General features: G+C 40.1%; 1 protein-coding gene across 8 annotated transcripts in view; it reads right to left on the bottom strand.

Moving 5' to 3' along the window:
• The window catches only part of PDE1C (phosphodiesterase 1C), a 491,302-nt gene that overhangs the window by 89,544 nt on the left and 376,688 nt on the right, over positions 1-25,070 (bottom strand). For 7 of the 8 annotated variants that reach the window (XM_006258197.4, XM_019483444.2, XM_019483442.2 and 4 more), the window contains 4 exons: positions 23,598-23,780; positions 20,992-21,058; positions 14,462-14,578; positions 13,160-13,300 (listed from right to left, as the gene is read on the bottom strand). In XM_006258197.4, the coding sequence (XP_006258259.2) occupies positions 13,160-13,300; positions 14,462-14,578; positions 20,992-21,058; positions 23,598-23,780 (508 nt within the window). The remainder of the gene's footprint in view (positions 1-13,159; positions 13,301-14,461; positions 14,579-20,991; positions 21,059-23,597; positions 23,781-25,070) is intronic. The other variant, XM_059728692.1, reaches the window with a different exon arrangement.

The raw sequence follows: 25,070 nt of genomic DNA, 5'->3' as shown, positions 1-25,070 counted from the left end.
GCTGAATCTGAATTGAAAACAGCCCATTTTGCACACCCCTACCAGTTAGTATAATGGACTTTGAAGTGGAGATGAATGCAATTTAGAAAAGAAGTAAAATGTCCTTTATCTGAGAACGCTCACTGAAAATACAGATTGGGGTACTGGGGTTACTATATTATAGCAGCATACAATAATAAAAAATATTATGTGTAAATACTGCACAGTTAAAATAGATCTGTAAATATGGAGGTAGAAACAGGAGAGGTAGAGGGAGGGAGGGAAAAAACAGCTGGTAAAAGAGTGAAAATTTGCCTTCCCTAATTCAACTACAACCACAGTATGGAAAATACAAAAGATTCCAAGCAGCTTGCAGAGAACTGATGCAATCCCCATCAAAGTGGCAACATTACCTTTTACTAGGCTCTGATGGACTTAGTCTCACAGAATGGGGCTAGTTTTAAAAGAACAAAGCCATTAAGCATGATTGAGAAATCAGCAGGATTCTCTCACAGGGAGAGGAAAGCAAGGAAATGTGAATGTTTTTCATTCTGAAAGGGGTGATGAAAACAATCCCAGAACATACTCTTCAAGGCTGGTGGCAGAAAAAAAAAAAAGAAATACATAAAAGGTCCCAAACTGGGAACAAAAAAAAAGGAAATGAGGCATGTCTATAGTTCACATGACATAATAAACACAATGAATTAGCTACTAAGAAGAGCCAAAGGATCTAAACAAAAGTCCTTTCTGTCTCTGCAGAGACAGAAAGGACTAGATGAGTTTCCAGATCTAGAAAATAAATGGAATGCATTTCCAGGAAACACAGGAAAATGATACAAAGAAAACAAAAATACAGCAATAATTAGCCTATTCTTCTTCCTAGGGTTTATGCTCATTTATTCCAAGGAAGTTATCAGTTTCAGAACCCATATCATAATGCTGATCTGCTTATTAACCATAATAGCCAGCAGGTTTTTTTCCCCTCAATTTGGTATGAACAAGTGACAGAAATCCCACACTTCAGCAGCTTTATAGTTTGGCTTTATACTTCTGCAATTCTAGGCAATGTCACAGGAAGAACTTTCATAATTTACGGTTTGCATATAATTTTGTGGTTTCACAAAGAGATCACATTGTAATTACCAATAATTATCAAGATTAATTATATAATATGGATACAGGAGAAAATAATTCAGGGGTTACAAAACAACAGAATTAATCATAGGAAGGAAGAAAAGGGGGGGCATGTTTTATACGTATCTATGCAGTATGTCTCTTAAAAATGTTTCGAAGCTCTGTGTTTTGTCTGCTATTCCATTTAAATTTAAAAATTGGAAAAAATTAACTTTGTACTTTGAATTTAGAATAATACCAAATGTATTATACTGCCATTAGATATACCAAATGTCAGAACTTGGAATGTTAAATTTGTTTCTGATCACTTCATAAAGAACACAGAAGAAATATAAAAGTTATAAAGTAAATTAGGTAAGGAAAGATTTTGGTCTAAAGAGAGACTGAAAAAAAGGTTAAGATTATTTCATTTAGAGAAAAGAGAAATAATGAAGGAACAAAATAGAAGCATATGAAATAATGAATCATAAAGAGAAGCAAATCAGGTACTCCTATTTTTCCCTGTGATACTTGATGAAGAGATCATCAGCAGAAACAAAAAGGCAGCAGGCTAAAAACTGATTAAAACAAAGCACTTCTTTTACATCATAAGTAATTACTCACTTTAAGATACTGCTAAGACAAAAAACCTAGTCAGATTTTTAAAAAGAATTTGATATTAATGAACAATGGGAATATCCTTAGTAAAATTAAATAGGATAATGAAGTGTATATGTGCCTTAATACTCACATTAATTGCTGAAGATGCTTGCACTATGGTAGAACATAATTGCTCGTTATGAATCTTGAGACCTTTTTTTTGAGGAAACAGATTGCTGGTTGCTATCAGAGGTGGGGAATTTGACTAGATGAACCATTGCTCTAGCCAAGATGGCAGTTCATATGGAAGCTTAATGGGATATTTTTAGTAAACGTATTTTTAATTGAAACCAAAATATTTTCTGAAAACGTACTGATTTTCATGAAACTCCTGGTGAAAAGTTTCTTAATTTAAGATATATTTAATGGCTCAAAAGACAGAGTACTTGATAAAGACAGAAATATGCAATGGAATAAAGTTATGCTATTCATTGGAATAAAAACTACACACAGGAAAGTGCCATCTCCTGCATGTCTTTACTACATATGAACAAAGGCAAATGTGTTCAACCCTTTCATTAGTGATATGAACTACATTTGCTGTAGAATACAGCAGAAAAAAGAACAGAATTGAGAGAAGCAAACATGCAATTTAGAGAAAACATGTTTCACAAGTGAAGTAAAACTAAAAAGTCTCTCTTGACATATGGCATTGTGGAGTCTCTCATTCCTATTAAAGAAGTATAATTTTTCCTTTGTGCTACATTAGATCTTAAAGGAAATAGCACATGTAGTCTGGCATCAGGAAAAAAAAATACTGCATAGTACCATTCATGAAAAACAGAAGAAACTTCATTAACTTTTCTTTCATTTAAGTGTGTTGTTACGTCTCAGCTCTGTGTTCTTGGGCAACCCTGGCACAGGATGCAGTCTGTCTGACTCACAAAGGACTCACCCCCCCCCCACCTAAACGAAACTGATTAAGATGCAGTGAGAGACACACCTAAGACCCTCAAGATAAGGGCGACAAGAGTGAACCAACTACACTAGGTCTCATTTACATCCGAGTTGGAACCAGATGACCATTCATTTACATGAGAGATGGAGAACAGAAAGCCTGAAGCAGAGACTGCAGTGAATTCTGGGACCAGAGAAGCAGAGGAACACTGCATGATGGGGAATCTGTGCTTCAAATGTTAATCAACCCATGTTCACACACACCCAGCTCAGCATTTATCAGACCAGTTCTAATCTGGATTTACTAAGGACTTTCCCCCCCCCAGACACACACACACACCTCTAAGTTTAATAGGCATCTCGGGCCGTACATTCCCCAGTCCTACTATGGGAGGCCTATTTAAACTTGATTGACTAAAACTTGGTTGCCGAGTTAGGGAATGCTGAGGAAAAAGACCGAGTCAGAGGGGGTATGGGCAACATTTGAACAATGGTTAAGGGTTCATCACAACGTCCAGCCCGTTGGAACCCTAATCACAGGTGTTGTCATACCTTTCCCGAGACGACTGGTGGGAGTCCTCGCCACAAAAGGTTATGAACACCCCAATAATTGCTTTAAGTCTGTTAAAAGACTATAGTAAGATCCGGAAAAGTCATGCTAAGCTGAAGCTTGTGCACAACAAGTAAAAATCCAAAATCCTGATGCTGCAAGCTATCTATTGTTCCTGAAGAAACCATGAGATATCCCATCAGTATATCTGCTATCCATAGGAATCTCAAGCTGGCTCCCAAGTATTTGGTTACTCCCTAATCTTAAGTGTTTCCTGATTATCAGTCAGTTTCTTGAGATGTTCCAAACCAGATAACCCCTTGTCAATAGAAAAGACAATGATTTACACAATTAAGGATGCTTTGAAGCAGCTGAACTGAGGGTATAAAAATCTGTAAAAAGTGTGTGTGCTTCAAGAAGAAGAAGAGGAGAAGGAGAGGAAAAGGAAAGAAGAAAACTTCTGTGCTGACACCATCCCCTGTCGTTCTTGGGACTCTGGAAGAACAGATCGTCTCTCTCTTCAAGGATTGTGCTATGGACTGTGCCTGTCAGCTTTACAGCCTGAGTACCTTGGACTAGGTGAGATCCCAGGGCTCGCTCTCTCTCTCTCTCTCTCTCTCTCTTCTCTCTAGGCATAAACTTCTGAACCTGAACTGTATCAGTTAAGCTTGAGCTAAGTTTCCCCAAATACTTAATGAAACCAGGGTAGTATTGTCATTGTTTGTGTTTGTTTTTCTTTTGCATGTCTATTACTACTAGTACTATTATATATTTCATATGCTTAGCAATAAATAACTTTTATAGTCAAACTGGTAGTAATTAGGTATATTTTTCCTTCTCTGCTTCTCTTTCCTCCCATGCTCTGCAGCAACGCTTCTTTTACCTAAGCTAAAGATCCCTGTGAAGCCCAAAAATATTGTGGGGTCTGCTCATCAAGAGGCCAAAGATTGGGACGTGCTGAGTTTGAAACACGTAAGGGGATCAGCTTGTACAGGCTGATTGACCCAGTTTGACTCAGACATGCCCTTATGAACTGAATGCTGGCCCATCAGGGTGTCAGCTGGACACCCAGCCAGATTCAGAGAGATTCTGTTTACCTGTGTGCTTGTGTCTGACTGCATTTTATTGTTGCTCTTATGAACTGATTCTTGGCATATGAGGGTGTCAGCCTGTCCATGCTGATCAGCCCGGCCAGGTCAGGCATGTCACGTTAATTTGTGTGTGTTTGTGTGTATGACTGATTGGGTGACTGGAAGAACCCAGTCCCATTGAGACTGAGTCCTGCAAGATAGCTCCATTGGAGGTGAGGGCTTGCAGAAGGGAGAGATACAGCTCCGTATAGTAACACAAGCAGCACATTGACAGAATCACCAAGACCCTAGAAACTATCCCTAATAAATGAGCACACCCCAAAGTAATGGGCAAATTTGGTAACAGTGTAATAATGATCTATATGGAATAATAATCCTTAGTTTGATTTATTACATCCAAATTATTATGAAAACAAAGAACCTGATTTTTAAGGCTACGATCAGACAAAAATTTCATCGACTTCAGTGCCACAATGTACATCTGAACATGACTCTAATCCCAGTCTTTTTTAAAGAGATATAAATTTGGAATATGTATGTTCTACAATCATTGCACATGTGCCCGATTCTTACCTTTTAAAATGAAGAGGCAAAAATATTTAACCTAAAAGACTGTTTTTATATTTATCACTTCACATGTCATGTGTACCAATAACAGGGGGAATGTAGAAGTCTGCTCAGGTATATAACAAAAATCTTGAGAGAAAGAGAAAGCTTGAAAGATGTGGGGGGTTTTCAGTCCATTGGCCATACACATTCATTGCCAAAATGAGATAAGAACCAGAACACACAAAGGAAAATGAATTAAAGACAAATATCTTTCCATTTCCTAGTCTCCTCAGTCAAAAGATGGATTTATTTAGTCTTAGAAACATACAAGCTGTTGCTCTTGACCTAACTCAAGTAGTTGGGTATGTGGAAGGGGAGGATTGTTGTTGTTTTATTTGTTTTGTTTAGTTGTTCCTGAGTTTAGTTTTAATGTCTATGCAATCACATAAATTAAGGTGAGGTCTATATGTTCAAAAGTGTTCTTAACCAAATCCCCCACAGAAATTGTTCTCAGTAGATTTCTCTTGGGGAAACAGAGGCATCATTATAGTGATGGACTGTGAATATTTTAAGATGGAGTGCCAGCAAAAATTCCCTGTTTGGCCTGAGCTAACCCAGCTGTACAAGAGATGCATATATGTAAAAGAATCAGACAGACAAGCTGTATGTATTGATTTTTCATTAACATTCCCCTTTTAAATATTTCCCTTTTCAGAACCTGAAAAAAGAGAAAAGAGGGGAAACTGTTATCTTAAGCAGTTACTCTTTGCTTGGAATAGTTATGCTTGGCTCTGAAACTATGCATGAGAATACTAACAAAATAGTATAAATTGAGGCTAAAGATACTAAAATAAAAAGGTAAAGTTGATAACATGCAAAGATATGAAAATTATATTATATAATCTAAATAGGTAGATGAAGAGCAAAGACTTAGTAAGGGGGTATCCATTTCCAGGGCGTTTTAAATTACCATTAATTGCTGGAGATTCAAAATAAAATAAATTCAATTTAAAAATGAAAGCTGCATTTATGTATCTCAGGAACGGAAAGCTTTGAAGTATCCAAGGGAGCTGATGACCTCCATTGAGGGCATGAAATCAATAGAATTCTAATTTCCAAAGGATGGCAACATTTTTTTATCTATTTATTTTAGCAATGGTAATTCAGTCAGAAATTAGCTGCGTATTTCTAATGAGTTATAGCCCAGGTATGCTCTTGAACTTGAGAATCTAGACAGAACTGTTTTACATAAAACCTCTTCAGAGTAACTTATCAAAAGGTCTATTCAAGAAAATAATACCGCTATATTTAAGTTAGAAGTGACCTAGAATTGTTGTGAAGAGAAAAATAAATTGAGTAACCTGGTGAAAAAGCAAGGAGAACTAATAGTAATCTAATATGAATAGGCACTGTGCTCCCTATTTGAACCAAAATCTGTAGGGTGGATTTTTCAAAAGGCTAATTTTCAGCCAAACACAGCTCCTATTGGCTTCAGTGGGTGCATCTACACAAGCATTAGCGGGCCTTTATAGACATGTTCTGGAAGGTGGGAGGGGAGCTTTAATTAGTTAAAGTGCCCAAAGCATCATGCGTATTGGCATCCCCGTGCCGAAAAATGGCAGCCGGGGCACTTCAACTAAAGCTCATCAAATGAGCTTTAGTTAAAGCACCCCCACCAACATTTTTCAGTGTGGGGACACCAATATGCGTGATGCTACAGTCTGCTGGAGTGTGGTAATTACCATTCTCCGGCATCAAGTCTGCTCTAACGCACTGTAATTACAGTGCATTGCAGCAGCCTCACTGCACATCTTGGACACTGCTCATGCCCCAGCCAGCCATGTCAGAGTCTACACATGTGCTACTGCAGAGTATTTACAAGCACTATCCTGCTGTAAAGTACATTAGGTTACTCCTTTCTAACAGGAGCACATGCTTAGATGCACAACATTTATTGTGCAGCCAGTTGGTCTACTGCACAGTAAACGTCTCATGTAGACACGCCCAGTGAGAACACCAGGGCCAACAGTGACCACTGCTGACAATGTACCCTGAAGTTAATGCTTTTAAAATGGAAAATAAATCTTTACCCAGTTCATATGGAGGCAAGACTTTCTTTGACACCAACAGTAGCCCCTGAAATCTATGAGAACGTGACTAAAGACATAGAAAGATTCCAAGATTTGACCTTACCATACATATTCATGCAACACAGAGCCCTGGGGTCTATAAAACCTGCGAGGCATGGGCCACAGGAAAGGAAAGGATTTGGAGCCATGCAATTAGCCCTTAAGGCATTGCGTGCCCTGACAGACACAGCAGATTAGAGTGAGGCCCAGTGAGAGGCCTGAGGACCAGTGAAGCCCAGAGAGGGGCCTGGGCACAGGCACAGACTGGAGGCATCCAGTGGGACTGTGGCCTAGCGAAGACCTGTGGGCAGCCTCCCCAAATATTATAAATAACTTCAAGGCATGGCAGGAGAGATAGTAAGGTGCCCTAGGGTTGGAGCAGGGCACAGTCACAGAGCCATCAGGGGGCATCCCAGCCACTTCTGGGACCTTGACATGTTATAATTAGTGGTCATTATCATTGAAGGGCTTTTAGAAAATAATGTTCAGATTATATGCTAGTTGGTAACACAGGCAAAGAAACTGATCCTATGCATGTTTTTTTAGGGCATCATACATCTCTACATCTGTTATGTACATCTGTTTCTCCTCTGTCTCAACCCAAAGGACTGCCTTTCATCTTAAGAATTATTGTTATTGTTAAATGTAAATCAATAACCTTATGGGTATTTAGCAGGGATCCTGATTTTCTGTTTAAAAATCTCAAATGCTCTGATAAAAAATGCAAAATAATCTGATTAAAAACCCCCAAATCCACGTTTTTCTGTGATTAAAATGAAATGCCACTATATATGTGTGTTAGTTCAACAAAATGTTTTATTGACATATTTACAATTTTAAAGCAATTTGGAAGCGTATCAGTGCCTCAGTGATTATAATAAAATAATTCCTAAATACCTATATATTTTGGCATTAGATTTTAGGGTTTTTTTATCCTGGAAAAGCAGCCCTGATATGCTGGTGCCCTGCCCCTTCCTATGCCATTGCTTGTCACTCTCAAGCCACAGCCCCACCAGCCCTGCCAGTGTTCCTCACTACCTACCCACAGCCTGCCACCGTACCCTCACCCCCAGCCCTGCTGGTGCCCTTCACTCCTGAACCACAGCCCCCAGTCACCACCAGGGCCTCTCACTCCCAACCCACAGTCTCTGTCCCCACCCACCCACCCCTTGGGACCTGCATCCTGCCTGCTCCCTGCTCTGTGGATGCCAGCTGCAGCTGGACAGTGGTGTCTGAGCTGTGGCTGCCCTGCACGGGAGCTGGTAGCTGCTGTGGCCAGAGTGGAGCACATAGCCCAGCACCACCAATGTCCATGGGTGGCATGGCTGAAGCTGAGCTGAGCAAACCGCATGAAGGGAGAGGATGCGAGCTGCCCACTGCAGGGCTCAGGGCTCCCTGCCTTGCTCCCCTCCCCCTGGGGGCCTCTGTGGCCCAATAGGCAGGATCCAGTGCAGGAAGGTGGAGCAGGGTGGCAAGACTCAGTGCCACTGTTGCTGCTGCTGGCAGCCCCTGCCAGCCTAGGAGCAGTGGGGGAGGTGACAGTAGCATACAATTGTGCCCCTCCCCCGCCCTCCCAGTGCTGCCAGGCAGGCAGGGGGCACCTCACTTCGGTAACGGACTCGTATGGCTGATGAGGAGCTCTTGGTGGTGGCAGCACTGACTCTCCCCACCCTGCTGCGCCCTCCTGCACCAGGTTCTTCCCACTGGATTATGGAGCACATGCACATAGTGCCCCCGGTGTCCTGCTCCCCCTACCCCCAAGAAGCCCCTTTCAGGCTGGAACTCTGCCAGCCTGCAAGAGGAAACTCAGTTTCCCACGTTTTTCTCCTTTAAAGGAGAAAATCTGCATTTTCCATGTTTTTCCATGGCAAATGGAAAACCTGGTATTTAGTCTATGAAGATAAAACATATACAATTAATAGATTTGGACATTAAACAATTCCTTTGAAAATAAATGCATGCAAATGATCTGTGTACCAAAAACAAAGACACCAATATGTGAAGATGACATTAAAGAATTTAATAGAAATTGCTACGTATTACTCTAATTGACTGCTGACAGCCAAATCCATCATCTGCCCCTCAAAGGAGTACAACAAAAGATGACTTGGAGCATCAGCTAACAGCTGAGGTTTATACCCTATACCCTGTGTTATAAGTATGCATAAAACACAGTGTCATTATATTTCATGACCTACTCAAAGACAAAGAGTAAAAAATGTAAGACCGGGTACTAATTTAAAAAGGAGTTCTTCTACTTACCTCCACAGAAGCAGGTTTAAGCTCCTACTTCAGATATGTGTGTAGGGTGGAGGGAGAGGAAGGTTAGGGCGGAGAGCAAGAGGGGAAATTTTAACTCCATAATAAAAATGATTTGTTAAAGTACAGCTATACTGTGCAAACTGACTCTGGAAAAAAATGTCTTTGTGGCGTTCCAGGCTTATGTTTTCTCAATGAATTTCATATGTAGGTTGCTCAGTTTCCAAGTAAAAAGCTGTTTTTCTAACTGTCACCTTATATCTTTAACCCTTGGGCATGAAAGCCAAGAAGCGCTGTCTTTCATTCATGTATTTTCATCAGTTACAAAGACATATATATGGCTGGCCAAATACTGGGATTCCACCCTTTTCTTCAAATTCTCTCTCTTTATATATCTGTATAACCCTGCTTCTGTAGTGGAGTCTAAATGGACTTTATTAGGAATAGGGATCCTAACAAAAGGCTAGTTGAGTCTAGATGAGACAGGCAGCTCATTCTCTCAAAGCCATGTAGCTGTGAGAGCACTAATAGACCAGATGATTATAGACTAAGCCAACATGATTCTGCACACAGAGACAGTGGGCTGCTGAATAGGCAGGAGTCATTTTTACTTAGCCCCTTTTCAGAGCAAAACTGTCCTATAAAGCAGGGCTGTCAAATCCATGTCACGGGGGTAGTGTATGCAGGGGCTGGTGCATACAGTGTGGAAGCAGGACCCAGTGCCACCAGTGCTCTGCAGGAGGTTGGTCCTGGTCTGGCATGCAGACCGGCTTAGATGCACTTATCCAGCCTTGGGGCCAGGTGAGTTTGACACCCCTGCTCCAAAGGATAAGAAAAGTGCCAGTTTAATGATGTTTGAGAAAAGCAATCAGTTTGCTCCCCATTACAGTAGTATTTATTATTGCTGCATCAAAGGTGCCCCGACGGTTGTTGCATCCTCAGAACTGACTTGAGTTGACAATAGTATTCACTACGTAAAAAGCTTTAATAGTCTTTGTGGTCATATTTTCTATGGGTTTTCTTTCATCTGCATGCCACAAAACTGCGTGGAAGAGTTGAGAATAGTATATGGGCTTTTGCTCATTCACTGCTACTATAGTTCCAATCTGATCTCTCTGACTGGGTGCAATCTGCAGTGACTGGCATGAATGAGATCAGAATCAGGTGTCATAGGCCAGATTTTTTAAAAAGACATTTAGGTGCTTGAGTCTTTAACAATCAGATTTTAAGCTTTTACTGAAACATTTATAATCAGTTCCCTGGGGACAGCCTATGTTGCTGAACAGGCCTTGCCTATTTGTTCTCCCTGCATACCACCAAATCCAGAAATGTGGTGGTGATGAAGCTATTCTGGGGTACACACCCCTGTGGCTTCTCTCCAACATGCTGTAATCAGGGGCCCAAGATCAGCACCAGTGGGCACTCTGGGAATGTTTTTACCACATTTTTGGTTTAGTGTGTGCAAATAAGAGTTGGTCGAGAGGCATGCAAGAAAACAGGCATTTACAGTAGCACCTGGAACAAGGCATAGACATCCCTAGCATTTTTCCAGGTCTCTGTTTCTCTTTCATAAAATAACATCAACCCTGAGGTTTTCCAGCAGAAGAAAAGGAGGTGGAGGCACAACAAGAAGAAAGGAAGACACAAGCATTACTAATGATGTTCCTTGTGACTGATTTATACAGTAAAATCACATAGTTGTCTGTTGTCAACTTTGACATAAGATACTAATAGCAAAGAGCTCTCAAGGAGTAGACCCAGAATTTGATTTCTGGAAGCCATTCACAGCCAGGAGCTTTCTCATTTTTTCTCCCTAGTACTATGGCTTTTACTTACAAACTCTGAACAAGGAAAGAATATTATGCAAGCCATCCATTTCAGTAAAAATTGATGTACCACTGTAAACCACAGACTCTTCCTCACTTCTGTGCTCAAATGGGGCACATGCCCATTTGTGAAGGAGGGAATCAAAGCAGTACACAGGTATAAATGTTTAATATGGTCAATTTTGGAAAGCAGAAAATAAAAAAGGTGTTTAAGTAAAAACAAAGCACAAGTCAATGTCATTTATTAACCTACTCATCACACTGTGCAGCTGTATAACAATATAAGTTGCTGTAAAATATTTAAATTATCTGTAAAATATTTAACCTCCATTTTTACATCTACCTCTTTCCCTGGGGAGCCTTGTCTCTGTCCTTGTTAGTGCAAGAGCCAAGGATAATTATATTCATACATAGATTTCAAGGCCAGAAGAGGCCAACACAATTATCTAGTCTGAGCTCCTACATAGCATGGGCCATAGAATTTCACAAGGGATGCTTGCCCTAACCCCACAATTGCTGACATAACTAGAGAAGATGTTTCAGGCAGACTCCCCATCTTGATTTAAAGATATCAAATGATGTGGAATCCACCACCTCCATAGAAAATAGTTCTTCAGGCTAATTTCTTTCCCCATTATTTTTTGTTTGAATTTGTCTACTTTCAGATCCCAGTCTCTGGCTTTAACCATGTCATGGTCTACTAAATTAAGCAGCATGCTTGTTGATCACGGTTGAGTTACCTCTTATTCTTTTCTTTGTTAAGCTAAATAGATTGAGCCAGCAATGTAGGGATGTGGCCAAGAGCCCAGGGCAAAAAGGAAACAGCAGCCTTCGGATCACAAGTGTGAATGCAAACACACAGCTGCTGGAAGCAGTTGCTTATTTTCACCACCTACTCCCAAGGCACTTGCCCCTATTGCCCCTCCCTTCCCTCACTTATACTACTGGATTGAGCTTTGTTAGTCTCTTGATAAAAGGGCAGATTTTCCTAACATTAAATGATTCTTGAATACAGGACCTGGCCTTTCTCCATGCATCCTAAAAGAAACAGAAAAGCAGGCAGGACCAGTCCTAGCTCTCCTGGAGAGGGATTGGTGCCACTCTACTTCATTTTAAATCTCTATGATATACTTACATTGCTCTCACCACTATAGCACAGAACCACCTCAGAATCTTTTATGTCATTTATTACAATGTCCATGTCAGTGCCCTCCTCCCCACCTTACAGATGGAAAACTGAGAAACTAAAGGTAGATCTGCACTTCAGGTCCAGTGACATATGTTGGGATGTCTGCAAGCATGTCTTGCCCACCTGCTCACACTACAGGTGCCAAACTCAAAAATGCAGCAGTGAAACCACTTTTGGAGCATCCTTTGTCACCTTTTTGAGACCTCTGCTTCTAGCATGCTTGAAAGAGGCTGAGGGGGGGATGCTCCCAGAGTGGCTTTACCACCATATTTCTCCATTTTGACTAAGCAATTTGAGACAGAAGACCAGGACATACTTTCTAGGATTTGTTGGGGACATAGTATAGACCTTAATTGATATGAATGGAGCATGCCTTTGGTGGCTGGGGAGGGCACAGCTGCAGTGGTGGCGGGAGCCTGGTTGGCAGTGAGTGGGGAGCTCTCGCAGATGCTGTCGGCCGGGGGGGGGGGGGGGGGGGCTGGCAAGTACCAACTGCAGGTCGGCGACCACCCACAGGCGCCTTCGGCAGTGGCCAGGGGTGATCATGGACCACCCACTTTTTGCAAGGAGTGCACCACCACGTGCACCCCCTACGCATCGCCCCTGCTAATTGATTTGCTCAAAATCACAATATAGCAGAACAAGGAATAGATTCTAGGTCTCTCGAGGGCAATATTTGAACCTCCAGATCAACCTTCCTCTCTAAAATTACTATAAACATAAACAGGGTTTTACTATATCCAAGTTTTCTAATAATAGGGAGAATTCATATAGCACTTTTCAGTGTAATACCAGTATAGAAACATTAAGATCTGCTACAATGTGACTGAGTTGTTTTGTATATAGTTCCCTTGATAAACAAAAATTCTGAAATCTCAATGTACTGGTCTGTTCAGAAGAGGGGTTCAGGTACTTACTGCTACACCCGTCTTAAAAAGGAGGTAATGGACAGTCTGTGTTACATCTGCAGCATGCATTAGGTTGTGATAAGGATTTTTGTGTTTGCTGTATCCAACTTCCAATGCTTCGACAAAGGAAACGAGAGCAGAAATGGGAATCTAAAATGAGAAGCAGCAAGTTAAAGCTGTAAAATACATTTATGACAGAATTATCTTTAATGATTAGCATTTTTAGAAATCACTTGCATTTAGTGCTTCAAACTCCGGTTTATGCTTCATAAATAAATAATAGCCTAAAGCGTCTTAGCAGACACGCCAGAGACAGTGTGAATCAAGAAGTTTATTTTACCCACTCTGACTTGCCCATTCCTAATTACATTTCAGATGAATCACACATGCATACACATATACAAGACAGTGGAGTACTATGTGCCTGTTTGAAGACACATGCGGAATGAAAAATAACACACGCTACTTGACTGACTGCCTCTGGAGAAGTATTTCTAAATAGGTCACAAAGTGTTTGTCTGTTTCCATGACCCACTGATATATATCATTGCTTCATAACTCATGTCCTAGATTTGTAATGATAAATACTATAGGTTGTCTGAAACATTCCATAAGAAAAGCGTTATTTATCAGAGTCTCCATGTAGTTAATGTTTGCCAAATTCTCCTTTCTGGTACTGTATAGGCTTGCTGTGCTCATTTCCTTCAATAGCAGTACTATGCACTTATGTGAGAGCAGAATTTAGTGAGCTTTGGAGAAGCAGAGGCTCAGTATTGGTGATGTAAGTCTAACTGCATGAGCAACAGAACTGAACTACCTGCCCCCTGCCTCCTCCCGCCATGCTGGTGTCACCCATTCTTACTACGCGTTCTAGAAACTCTTGTATGATGGTTGTGTGGATTTCTACAATCCTTGGGGCTACCAGCCAGAAGAAAACTGGATATCACTTCTTTTGCTAGGGGCATACATGGGCTTGGGGGTACAAGTCTGACTGGTTTACCCTTCCCAGAAAACTGCAATAGGGAGTGGGAACCTCTGGAGAAAATAAGTATTGGAGAAGCAGAAGACTAAGGGCGAATTTCTGTAAGGCAAAATGGTGAAAATCTCTTAAGAATAGGTTTTTTTTTCCTCATGAGATTTCTACTATTTCAGTCTATGTGCCAGATTTAATACAAAAAAACGTCTTCTAATGCAGTAAAAGTTACAGTGTGGCTGGAATGAAAGTTGGTTGGAGTCTAGTAAACTCTGGAAAGACGGGGTGGGGGGTGAGGGTTGAATTTGGAAGAAGCAGCACAACGCAGAATTACTGACCTTAAAGCGATTGATTAGATCATAGCGTGTGAGAAGTTCATAGAAAATGAATTTCAGTGCGTGATCACCACTAGCATCATTTAGTGCAAATACGTCAAAGGACCACTTGTCTACATTCTGCAAGGGGATAGGAAAAAGGTGTTTATGCAGTCAATCCTTTTGCGATTATAGTGCAAGCTCTGCCACGTCAAATCTTTAACAAACGAGAAAGTGTCACTGTCTGGAACACACAGAAAAATATCCATTGCTGTCTCTAGATGACTCTGATTTTATTTAATCAAAGTATATTTTGTTTAACTCTGCAACATGTCATGATCACCACAGACCTGGCAAAGAAGTACGTTCGGCTCCAGTCACTTAAGATGTTGGGCTTTAATCAAAAAAGCCTGAATCTCGAAAGGTTTAGAAACCTGGTTTAGTTTGGATCTGCCTCATTGCATTAGTTGCAGCACTGTGCTACTTCCTAAAACTAGGAAAATAACCCACACTAAAGCTACTTGGAATAGTAAATATAGCCTTTTTAATGATACCACTGTGCTTCATCTTCCCTAGTCTGAAGAGTCTCTGCGGTTCTCACAAGATGATGTTCTCTAATGAGACATATTTTAACTTGTAGTCAGGGCTAGGAGCATAAGAGAGCAGTCTCTCTTGTGATAAAAATAATGAAAGAAATATCAGCCTAACTCTGAGGTCTTGTTTTCACTGGGCATTACTCAGCTTTCAAGAGCTGGCAGGCAAACACACACTGACAGGCTTTGCCAGGGGATCTGTTTATAAGCTAAACTAAAATCAAGACAAACAAACAATTAACCTCCTAAGACAAATTCCTGCCCCTTTTCTCTTGAACTGTAAGAGGACCCAGCAGTGGAAATGGAATGTGTCTGTTGTGCAAAGAATGAGAAGTTTATAGGAGTGGTCTTAGGATGCTCAAAATTATGTGATACGGGATTTGGTTAGGCCTCTGCCAAAACTTGGGGAATATACACCCAACATATCATCCAAAGTGAGAGGAAATCAAAAGAGGAGGTAGGATCTAAACACGAGACAGCTAAAGATCTATTAATATTCTTTTCACTGTTTGCTCTATATATAGGTACTGATGCTATCTTTGACGTCAGTCGAAAATTCTCATTGATTTTTGCAGTGTAGGATCAAGCCTACTGAACTCAGGAATAGCTCCTTGACAAATCTGCCTGTATTAAGGAGGTGAAAATGCCCAAACACTTCTGGAGTGGCCGGGGGGGGGGGGGGGGGGGTATATGTAGACCTAGAAGCCAGATGCACTCCTTATCTTTCCCCTACACATACATACACACACCTCATCTTGTTCCACCCTGCTGTTCCACACTGATCTATTTATAGACCTACTCGCAAATGCACCTGGGGGAACACTGTGCAGCAATGATTTCTTTTTCTGAACAAAAAAAGTGTCTTTACCCTTTCAGTAGTTTTATGCATCACAAAGCACCAGATGAAGGAACAGTATCCAAAGTCAAACATTCAAATAGCACTCAGTTACCTTGTTACCTGCATATTTAATGATGTGTATTTAATGATGCTGAATAATCACCCAATACTTTAGTATAAGTTTAACTAACTGTTACAGAGCCTAGAGCTTTCTAAAATGCTTTTTTTTTTCCAATTGTGATTTAAATCTAAAGATACAAAATAAACCAATAAAGAATAGGGGGGGAAACAGGGATTAAAAACCCTGTTCCATCCTCCTTCCCTCTAATAATGCTGGAAAATAGATCCAGATAGCAATTGATTCATTCTGGTTTTAATATTATTCTTATATTGCACATTATCATAACATAAATATCCAAAACTTAATGTGACCCTAATGTTATTCTTTTTTTTTTTTTAAGATAAATGTATTCCCCCAGGCTTTCAGGAAAATTTCACAGTAGGAGAAAAATCACAGCAATGTTATACTAACTGCCTATGCTGGTGTGAAAGTAATCTTTATAAAACAGGGTCAAATAGCCACATCCAGTTGGGAGATTTCCAACTGCTGCTTCTGCTGAGTGGGAAATTATACATTGAAATGGGGTGAAGACCTGCTGGGTGCAGTAGGCGAAAGCATTAATTGGTACAAGGCTGAGCACCCTCTACTTTTATTGAAATCATTGGGTAGAAATCACATTTAGTACTGTGCAAAATAGAGCCTGTAGTTAGGATTAGTCCAAGAAGAAGATATTGCAATGTAATGTCCCTTTTTTTTTCTTGATCTCTGTAGCAGAAACAGTCAAGGTTCAAGGGGAGTTATAGCCAGGAGAATGATACAAGATCATCAGTGCAACTATATTTGGCCTGGGACCAACTTTTTAATCTTTTCTGACTGCTGAGAACTTTGATGTGCTTCCTGCAGCAGCCTATCCAAGCATATCTGAACTGCTCTTCTTAAAGTGCCTATTAAAGATTTACATCTTTAAATTGGAAGCTTTCCTCCACTTTCAAGTTCCGCCATGGGGTTGACTCCCAATTCCCCAAGGCACTCGCCTCAAAAAAGATTGTATATCAGCTATGCATGTATATGGATGCCTTTAGATCCATGTGCAAGAGATGGGGATTGGCTTTAGGTAACTTTACTCGTTAAAAAACAGACTTTCTGTGAGGAAAAATGCCTTTATTTTTATCTAACTTAAAATCATTCTGGAAATTACATGTTTCTGCCAAATGTTTAGAAGTAATCTGCAACTGATGTAAATTGTTACAGTTTTGGAGCCATGACAATTTACACCAGGTGGGGATCTTACCCTTAAGATCAGATGGGGAGAAAATGAAGTTAAATTCAAGATTTAACTACCTTGACGGCCCTCATCTAACCATTTCAGCAGTGTTATCTTCTAAACAGGATGATTGGGATCTCATACCTCCACAATTTGAGTCTGATTCCACAAGCCTCCCATGTACAGCACTCCAACTGGGAAAGTGTTGGATGTACAGGGATGGCAGGATCAGGCACAATGTGCCTCTTGAGAGAAACAAAGCAAGGGGAGGCCAATGAATGTCAAAGAGCAACAAGGGACACTGAGGTCTCAATCCTGCCAGAAGACTGGATTTCTGCATATCTCAGTAAATCATCTACTGCAGCACAACTAATTTTACAAGCTGTGCAGTGCTAACGTACTGAGAACAGTCAAACTTTCAGGGAGGTGTTCTGTGGATGAAGCTTTAACACATCAGTCATAAATTGTGATTTCCTAACACTTTCAGGAATGTTCAGAGAGAGGAAAGATGCAACTCTGTGAAAGTTCCACCCTGAAAAAAAAAGATCTTTAAGTCCTTAAACTACTTAAGGAAGTGGATGGGGATAGGATTAAGAAAGTGGGTGGGGGATAGGAGGGACTGGGAAAACAGCATACAAGTCCACTCATTTTTAATAGCTCATTGTTAATAAGTGGTTATTGTTTTGCTTTACTATCATGCATGCCATTTTGGGAATCCAAATTAATTTTAAAAAATTGTTTACATTTATATTGTGCTCTCTGTGAATTCAGTCACTAAATGGTAACAACCCAGTTTTATCAAGCAAGTCCCAGGTTCTCTTGTGTTGGTATCTTAGGAACTTCTATGTAGAGGCCAGAGGTGTCTTATTTTTTCATTTCAAAGGGTTAAAAAAAACCCTTGTTTTTATTTTTAATGATTAAAAACAAAAATCAGGATGCATTGTTTAGAAAACAGAATTTACTCTGCATATACCATGGTTCAAACAAACCAGTTGAAAGAGTGCTTGGCAGGACAAACAGTGGTTGGAGGGGAAATTTAAACAAATAGAGGCATAATCAAAGTTGTTCTTTTGCTATGAAGTGAATACTAACCACACGTATTCAGATTGCTACATTGGTCACAACCTTGGGATAGCCTTTGGATAACTCAAATACAGATGTCCCATGAGCCATTTCAGAAACAACTGCTCAAAAGTATTAGGGGCCACACCTCTCAAATGTAAGAGAGTTTGGATTTCTTTGCGATTTAGCTCTTGTCTCAGTTATGTAGGAGGAACTGGTCTGGGACCATCAGCTTTTTAACAGCAAGCTCAAAGCAGGCAAATAGTGGTCACTGGCCTTATCCAACTGGACTGGATTGAAACCAACAACTGAATGCACTATATCCCATTAATGGGTAGAGATGACTAGAAAAATTTTCTTGATACATTATTTCAAATATGAACATAATACATAATTCAAGGAAAATTGTTCCCATTTCAACCAGCTGTACTAGCTACCGCTGATAACTCTAGTCACATTCATGTTCTCAAAATAACTTAAAAAATATATCCATGAATTCAAAAGAACAGCCATATATGATTGCTTATTTCACTTGCAGCAAAATTAGTTAATACTTTTCTTACTGTCATTTCATGTGCCCTGACTTATTCTAGCTAGAATTAATTATGTTTACATCATTTAAATAAACCTGTCTGAATTTCTCTCTCTCCCTCTCTCTCATATATTTTCAATTTATTAAGTCAATACAAAAGGGTTAACAGTCCTTGGTCCATGTCCCTTTCTAGGCCCAGCCTATCCCTAAATACTCTTTAAATGAAAGGAACCATTCTACCTTAAAAAAAAAAAAAAACCCAAAAACAAATAGACTGATATGTTAGATTATGGTGTAAGAATATTTCTGGGTTAAGTGTATTTATGTTGTAATACTGTTGCTTGCCTCAGTTTCCCTGACTAGCTTGTACATGGGCAAAGAAGGGGTTAATGAGGCCCTAACTAAAACTTAGAGCTTCCCAGTTGCCAGAGGAGACAAGATGCACATCCATCAATAAGGAATTGAACGGTCTTCTTGACACTTCAACAAGGTGGGATTGGTAAACTTCCTTTGGAGATAAGTTAAAAAGCATCAAGGGAAGCAGAGGGAGATAAGCTTCACACAATGGATGGAAAGGCCTGACTAGGAGTATGTCAGCCTGAGAGCTGCAAAATGGGGAGGGGGGCGGTGCTTCAGCTGTGCAGACAGGAGAAGAACAGCTGAGCTAACTTTGGGGGTGTTCAGGGCTGTGCAGGTTGGACAGGGGATAAAAGGACTGCTTAATTTTTTGGAGTTGGGGCAATAAATGCCTTTGCTGAAGAGAGGGGTATAGGTTGTAGCTGTGTTGGTCTAAGGGAGGGTGGCCATCATAGAGGGCAGTCCAGTTGTCCTCTGTCCTCTATTGATACAAAATCCGACACCTTTATGTCCTCTATTTTTCTCTTCAAGAGAAGTGCACTTCAAGAGAAAAACAGAGGACATAAAGGCATCGGGTTTTGTATCAATAGAGGACACAGGACAACTGAACTGTCCTCTATGATGGCCACCCTACCTTAGACCAACATGGCTACAACCTATTCTTCTTCAAGAGAAAAACAGAGGATATAAAGGCATCTGGTTTCGTATCAATAGAGGACAGTAGCATGTCCTCTGATGGCCACCCTAGTCCTAGGACATAGGCAAACAAGGTTCTTTGGGTAAATCTGATATCTTTTATTAGACTAACTCAAATAGTTGGAAAAATTCTTCTTAGCAAGCTTCCAAATATAAATACCCTTCGTCAGGCTGAGGAAGCATCTGCTTCACTGCTGGTTATTCAAGGTGCACGTCTTCCTTTGAAGAAGTGAAATCCCTGTCACAGGAGCTGAACTGGAAGGTAGGCCCACAGATAACCAGGGAGGGTCAGGCAGTGAACAGCCAGGCTCTCAAGGGTTGAAAGGAGTCAGAGCTCCCACCTCTAGAAGCCAAACCAGCATGGCTGCAGGAGGAACAGAGACCAGGCAAGGCCTGGGGTCCAGAGCAAGCACTCCCCTGCGGGAATCCATGATAGCTACTGGTTGTGGTTCTAAGAAAAGACAGGAGTAAAGGGAAATATCAGAGGTACAGATCCCTCAAGAGAAAGGTCTCTGGATCTGGTCTGTGGGTAGGTGATTAGCTGCCAGAGAAGATTGTAGCAGGGTGCGGGGCCCAAGGCAAATTGGCCTGTGCGGGGCCCGGACGCAGCAGCAGGGGGAGGGGAGACGGTGACGAACAGCCACATACGAAGCCGGCCCAGCTCTGCAGAGCCCCCCAAAGCATGGGGGCCTGGGGCAGTCGCCTCCATTTGCTCCTCCACCAGGGATGGCCCTGTTTGCTGCTAATCAAACTAAGCAAGCAAAGCAGCAGAGAAATCCATTCAACATGTATTTCAGTTCAACACATAGAACATTTGCATTGGTTTGCTTACTCCAGTATAACAGGGATCTCTCTTACCCATTTAGAGACTACATATGGTTTCTTGCAACAATTTATAACTTTATCTGCAAATTGGTTCATGGTCTTGATGGTTTATGTTAACCTGAATGCATAAGGCACTATAACATGCCTGTCTTCTCATTCAAAATCTCACAACTGGGAAGCAGCTGGTTTTTTCCCCCACAATTGAAAGCATTTTCTTATGTACACTATATAAAAAGCAGACAAAATAAGAGGGAGAATAAAACAACCCCCACCAACTATCACAGTATTCTTTCAGCCTCCGGTAACAATCCTTGAATTAGGATTACCTTTAGTACTCCAATTACAGCTGGTGGGTAGCTCAGTCCAACCATATTTGATGTCCGTCTATACATCCTACCAAGATAAAATGGTAAATCAACAGATAATATAAACAGTAAGACAAGGCTATAGGAGACATCATTTACTGCAGCCAGACAGACTGCAGTTCCTACTTTTGTCCTTCAAGGATCCTCCGTATCCTTATTGGACACCTACACATTATTTTTATTGTCCTCATTTTACTTCCTTACTCCTACAACACACACTCTGGTGGTGTTTTTCCCCTGGCAGAACAGACCAAGACTTCATTTGGCACCTTCACGAGGCAGAAGGGCTGCTCTTCAGAAATGAGAGACTTTACTTTCCGCCATGGCAAATGACCACATTTCTGCTCAATCCTTTCACCTGTTGCTGGCCCAAGACAGCATTTCAAGATAGCTTCAGAAAATGTCTCACTGAATGGAAACATTTAATGCATGTATGACAGTTGCTTCTGGTGAATGGTGCATTTACTTACGTATCTGCAAAAAGTGTTTGTGATTTTTACCCGTTAAGATGAATTCATTCATCAACTAGCCTTAGTTAAAGCATCCCTGAAGCAACTTTAAAAATGAGAATTTTAAATTAAGAACATAAATGAGCACATTTATAGGCAGCATAATTGTTCACTGCTATCACTTTATCATTCCCTGCAGCTGCTCTTCCCCAGGTCATGATCCACTTCAGAGATCCAGAACAAAAGGGTAATTCCAGGGAACAGAGATTGGACAGCCTCTATTCCCTTTTACTGGTAATGGAAAGAGTAGCCCTACTAAAGAAATGTATGAAAGCAAATAGTTTAACTATGACAACTATCCCACATAAGATTTGCCACATTTTTTAAATTAAATGCAACATTTCAACAGGAAATAATATTTTAACACGTATTTTGAAAAACTGATTCCAATAGTTACAGAAAGTATTTAAAACAAAAATTGATCCATTCAAAAATTTGTATAATTAAAAACAAATTTGAATATTTTTTTTTTGCAAATACATATTTTAACTATCTGAGTCAGTAATTACCCATAAAGGTAAATAACAGAGGGTGGCTGAAGGAATAATAATCTGATCATTTGCTACAAGTTAGTCACGAACACTCCATGGCTCAAGTATGTTCAAAATAATCTAAATTAATTGCATACATTTTTTCAACAGATAATTTGATAGCTGGATACTAATATATAATAGTATCTTGTCAAAATGTTGAGAAATGAAGCAATGTCTGACAAACCCCAATAGGTCTTGCAAAAATTGTGACTTCTATTAATAGCATACAAGCTGGATTTTCAGGATCACCAATAGAAAATTGATTATAAATATGTAGAAGGAAGCTATTGTGTTTCTATGTGGTCTTTCATATAATGTGCCAAAGCTGTCTGAGGTACCTTTACAGGGGCGGGCAATTATTTGGGGCAGAGGGCCGCTTACTGAGTTTTGGCAAGCCATCGAAGGCCACGTGGCAGGCAGCCAGGGACAGATAAATATTAATTTTCTAAAATTTTTAGGGGCCCCGCGGCCCAGACAGAATGACCTGGTGGGCCACATCCGAATTTTGCTCACCCCTGCTTTAAGAAGTACTCTTGATGAAATTCTTATAAACCATGTTGCTAACCTAGAGTGATGGCATGAATATCTACTATTGAAATATACTATCTAAAACACTTTTTTCCTTTTTAAATTCTTTTACAGAAAAAGTTCAGCAAAAGAAATTCTAAAGTGCACCTGGAGTCCAATTCAGTATGATCATTAGTGAGCTCACCTTCATTTATTTACAGAATCAGTTTGTGCTTGCTTACACATACATTGAGTTCAGCTGGCGGGTATTTCCAAGGGTGTGAATACACTTTCTAGTTTGAAGAATCAGTGTGTCAAGAAAGACAACTTCCTCAACAAAAAAAGGTGGAACATTGGCAGCTGGAAACAAATTCAGTTTTAGGAGGTTCAGAAGTTTGAAATTAATATTGATCCACCTCTAGAAGTGTGATTTTGTACAAATTGAGGGAATCAGCAATGGAGGGGACTTGGCGAAGAGATTCAATCTTTCAGTGGAATCCTTTGAAAGCTCTTCAGTTTTCAGTCTGATCTTGGTCTGAATCTTCTTTGTGACTCATATAATTCAGCAAATGCTATGATGTAGACTTTGTTTTATTTCTTTGTTTTGTTGTTTAAAATGAGCTAATTGTCTGCCCTTTGTAAGAACTAATGGACGTTACAAAGATACTGTGTTAAAACAGGAACTGATTTGGTTGGTTTTGGTGAAACCCTTAATCTTATCATAGGACTGTTTATGACACGTTATCTTTCCTCTTTATGGCCACTTGCAAATGCATATGTAAAAGTGGGGAAAGGCCCAAATGAAACAATTACAACATAAGATTTGTATGATTGATAATGAGCACTTAGCACACAACAATTTAGTTTATTATTTCTTTTTTAGCCCCAATCTCCATTCCTTGTTCAGTTCTCTGTAACCAAACAAGCTGAACCAACAAAAATTGTCTTCATTTGATATTAAAGGTTCAACCTGTAGCTTGGCCAGTCACTGAAAAAGAATGATTAAATCTTCTTTTACCTTTCCACGAATATCCCAGCTTGCACTGCATGGACAATGCTCCTGAACCGGGGCTTTTCCTCAGACCTTTTAAGCATCATCCCCATCTGCCGTGTGAAGGTGGAGGCCAACCAGTCCCGGACCTCAGAGGGCACGGAGTCTGACTGGATATCACTGAGCTCATCTTCTGTATCCAATAAACGCCTATAAGAGGGTAGAAAAATGGACAAACAGAGTGTTCCTAAGAGAGATTTCTAACATAATTTTCAAGCATCTCAGACATGCTGTAATTAAAGCAGTTATTAAAAATTCACTCTTTTTCTAAACTTAATGGAACACATTTTTGACAGTCTATAACAGATTATTTACTTTCTTGGACAGCCACATGCCAGATTGCGAAGCTCTCTACTAGGCTGATAAACAAGACAGTCAGCATGATGAAACAGAGCTACATAACCCTCCCATGATTTCTCATCTTCAGCTTGTCAGCATTCATGGACCCAATCTTGCCACCATTCTAAGCTGATTGATATTAATGTGAAATTTCCAAACAGGATCCAGACAATAATGTGCTTTTAAGTTTGGGTAATTTTACCCAAAACAATTCTTTAGAAGTAAGTTTAACATTTGTTAAATGGATTGGCGGGTCAGATTCGGAGACTGGAATCTTTTATCTATGCATGCAACAAATGGTAAACAGGAACATAAACCCCACAATACCTCCTCACCAGTTTGCCCTAATCCTGAACTTGAATGGCTACCTGAAGAAAATAGTTCATTTTCTTTGTCCCTTCTATTCTTGGACTCTCAACTGAGAATGACAACTGTGCCAACAATGTAGACCCTTAACCACCAAAAGTCCATGTGAACACCAGACAGCCTGAATAACCAGGGGTTATTTAGTTTGAAAAAGAAGAGACTGAAATGGGGTTTGATAACAGTCTTCAAATATATAAAGAGGAGTTATACAGTTCTCTGTGTCCACAGGGCACAGGACAAGAAGTAATGCTTTTAAACTGCAAAAGGGGCATTTAGATTGGATATTAGGAAGAGCTTTCTAACTATGAGAATAATTAAGCAGTGGAACAGAGTTTGTGGAATCTCCATTATTGCAAGCTTTTAAGAGCAGATCAGACAAACACTTGGCTGAAAAGGTTTAGAAAGGGATGAGCCTGCCTTGAGCAGGGCAACTAGATGACCTCCTAATATCCCTTACAGGTCTATTTTTTCAATTATTCTGTGATCCTCATATCAAAATATTTATCAAAGACAGACTACATGTGGTTTTACAAAGGGAAAAAGTGTCTATGAAGCTGTAGGACATCAGAAAAAAAAGGATCTCATAGTCATGAAAGCTTTTTCATTATGAAGTACTATAATATATAATACTTATGTTTTTAGTTATAATATGAACATGTCTTTAAATTACATTCTTTCCCTAGCAGAATATATTTTTAGTTAATTATCACTGTTGGGTTGTTTTTTCCAGGAAGC

This window comes from Alligator mississippiensis, chromosome 5 (genome assembly GCF_030867095.1).
Source record: "Alligator mississippiensis isolate rAllMis1 chromosome 5, rAllMis1, whole genome shotgun sequence".
Lineage (NCBI taxonomy): Eukaryota > Metazoa > Chordata > Crocodylia > Alligatoridae > Alligator > Alligator mississippiensis.
Note: the sequence above shows the minus strand (reverse complement) of the source record. Positions and strands in the feature narration are given on the sequence as shown.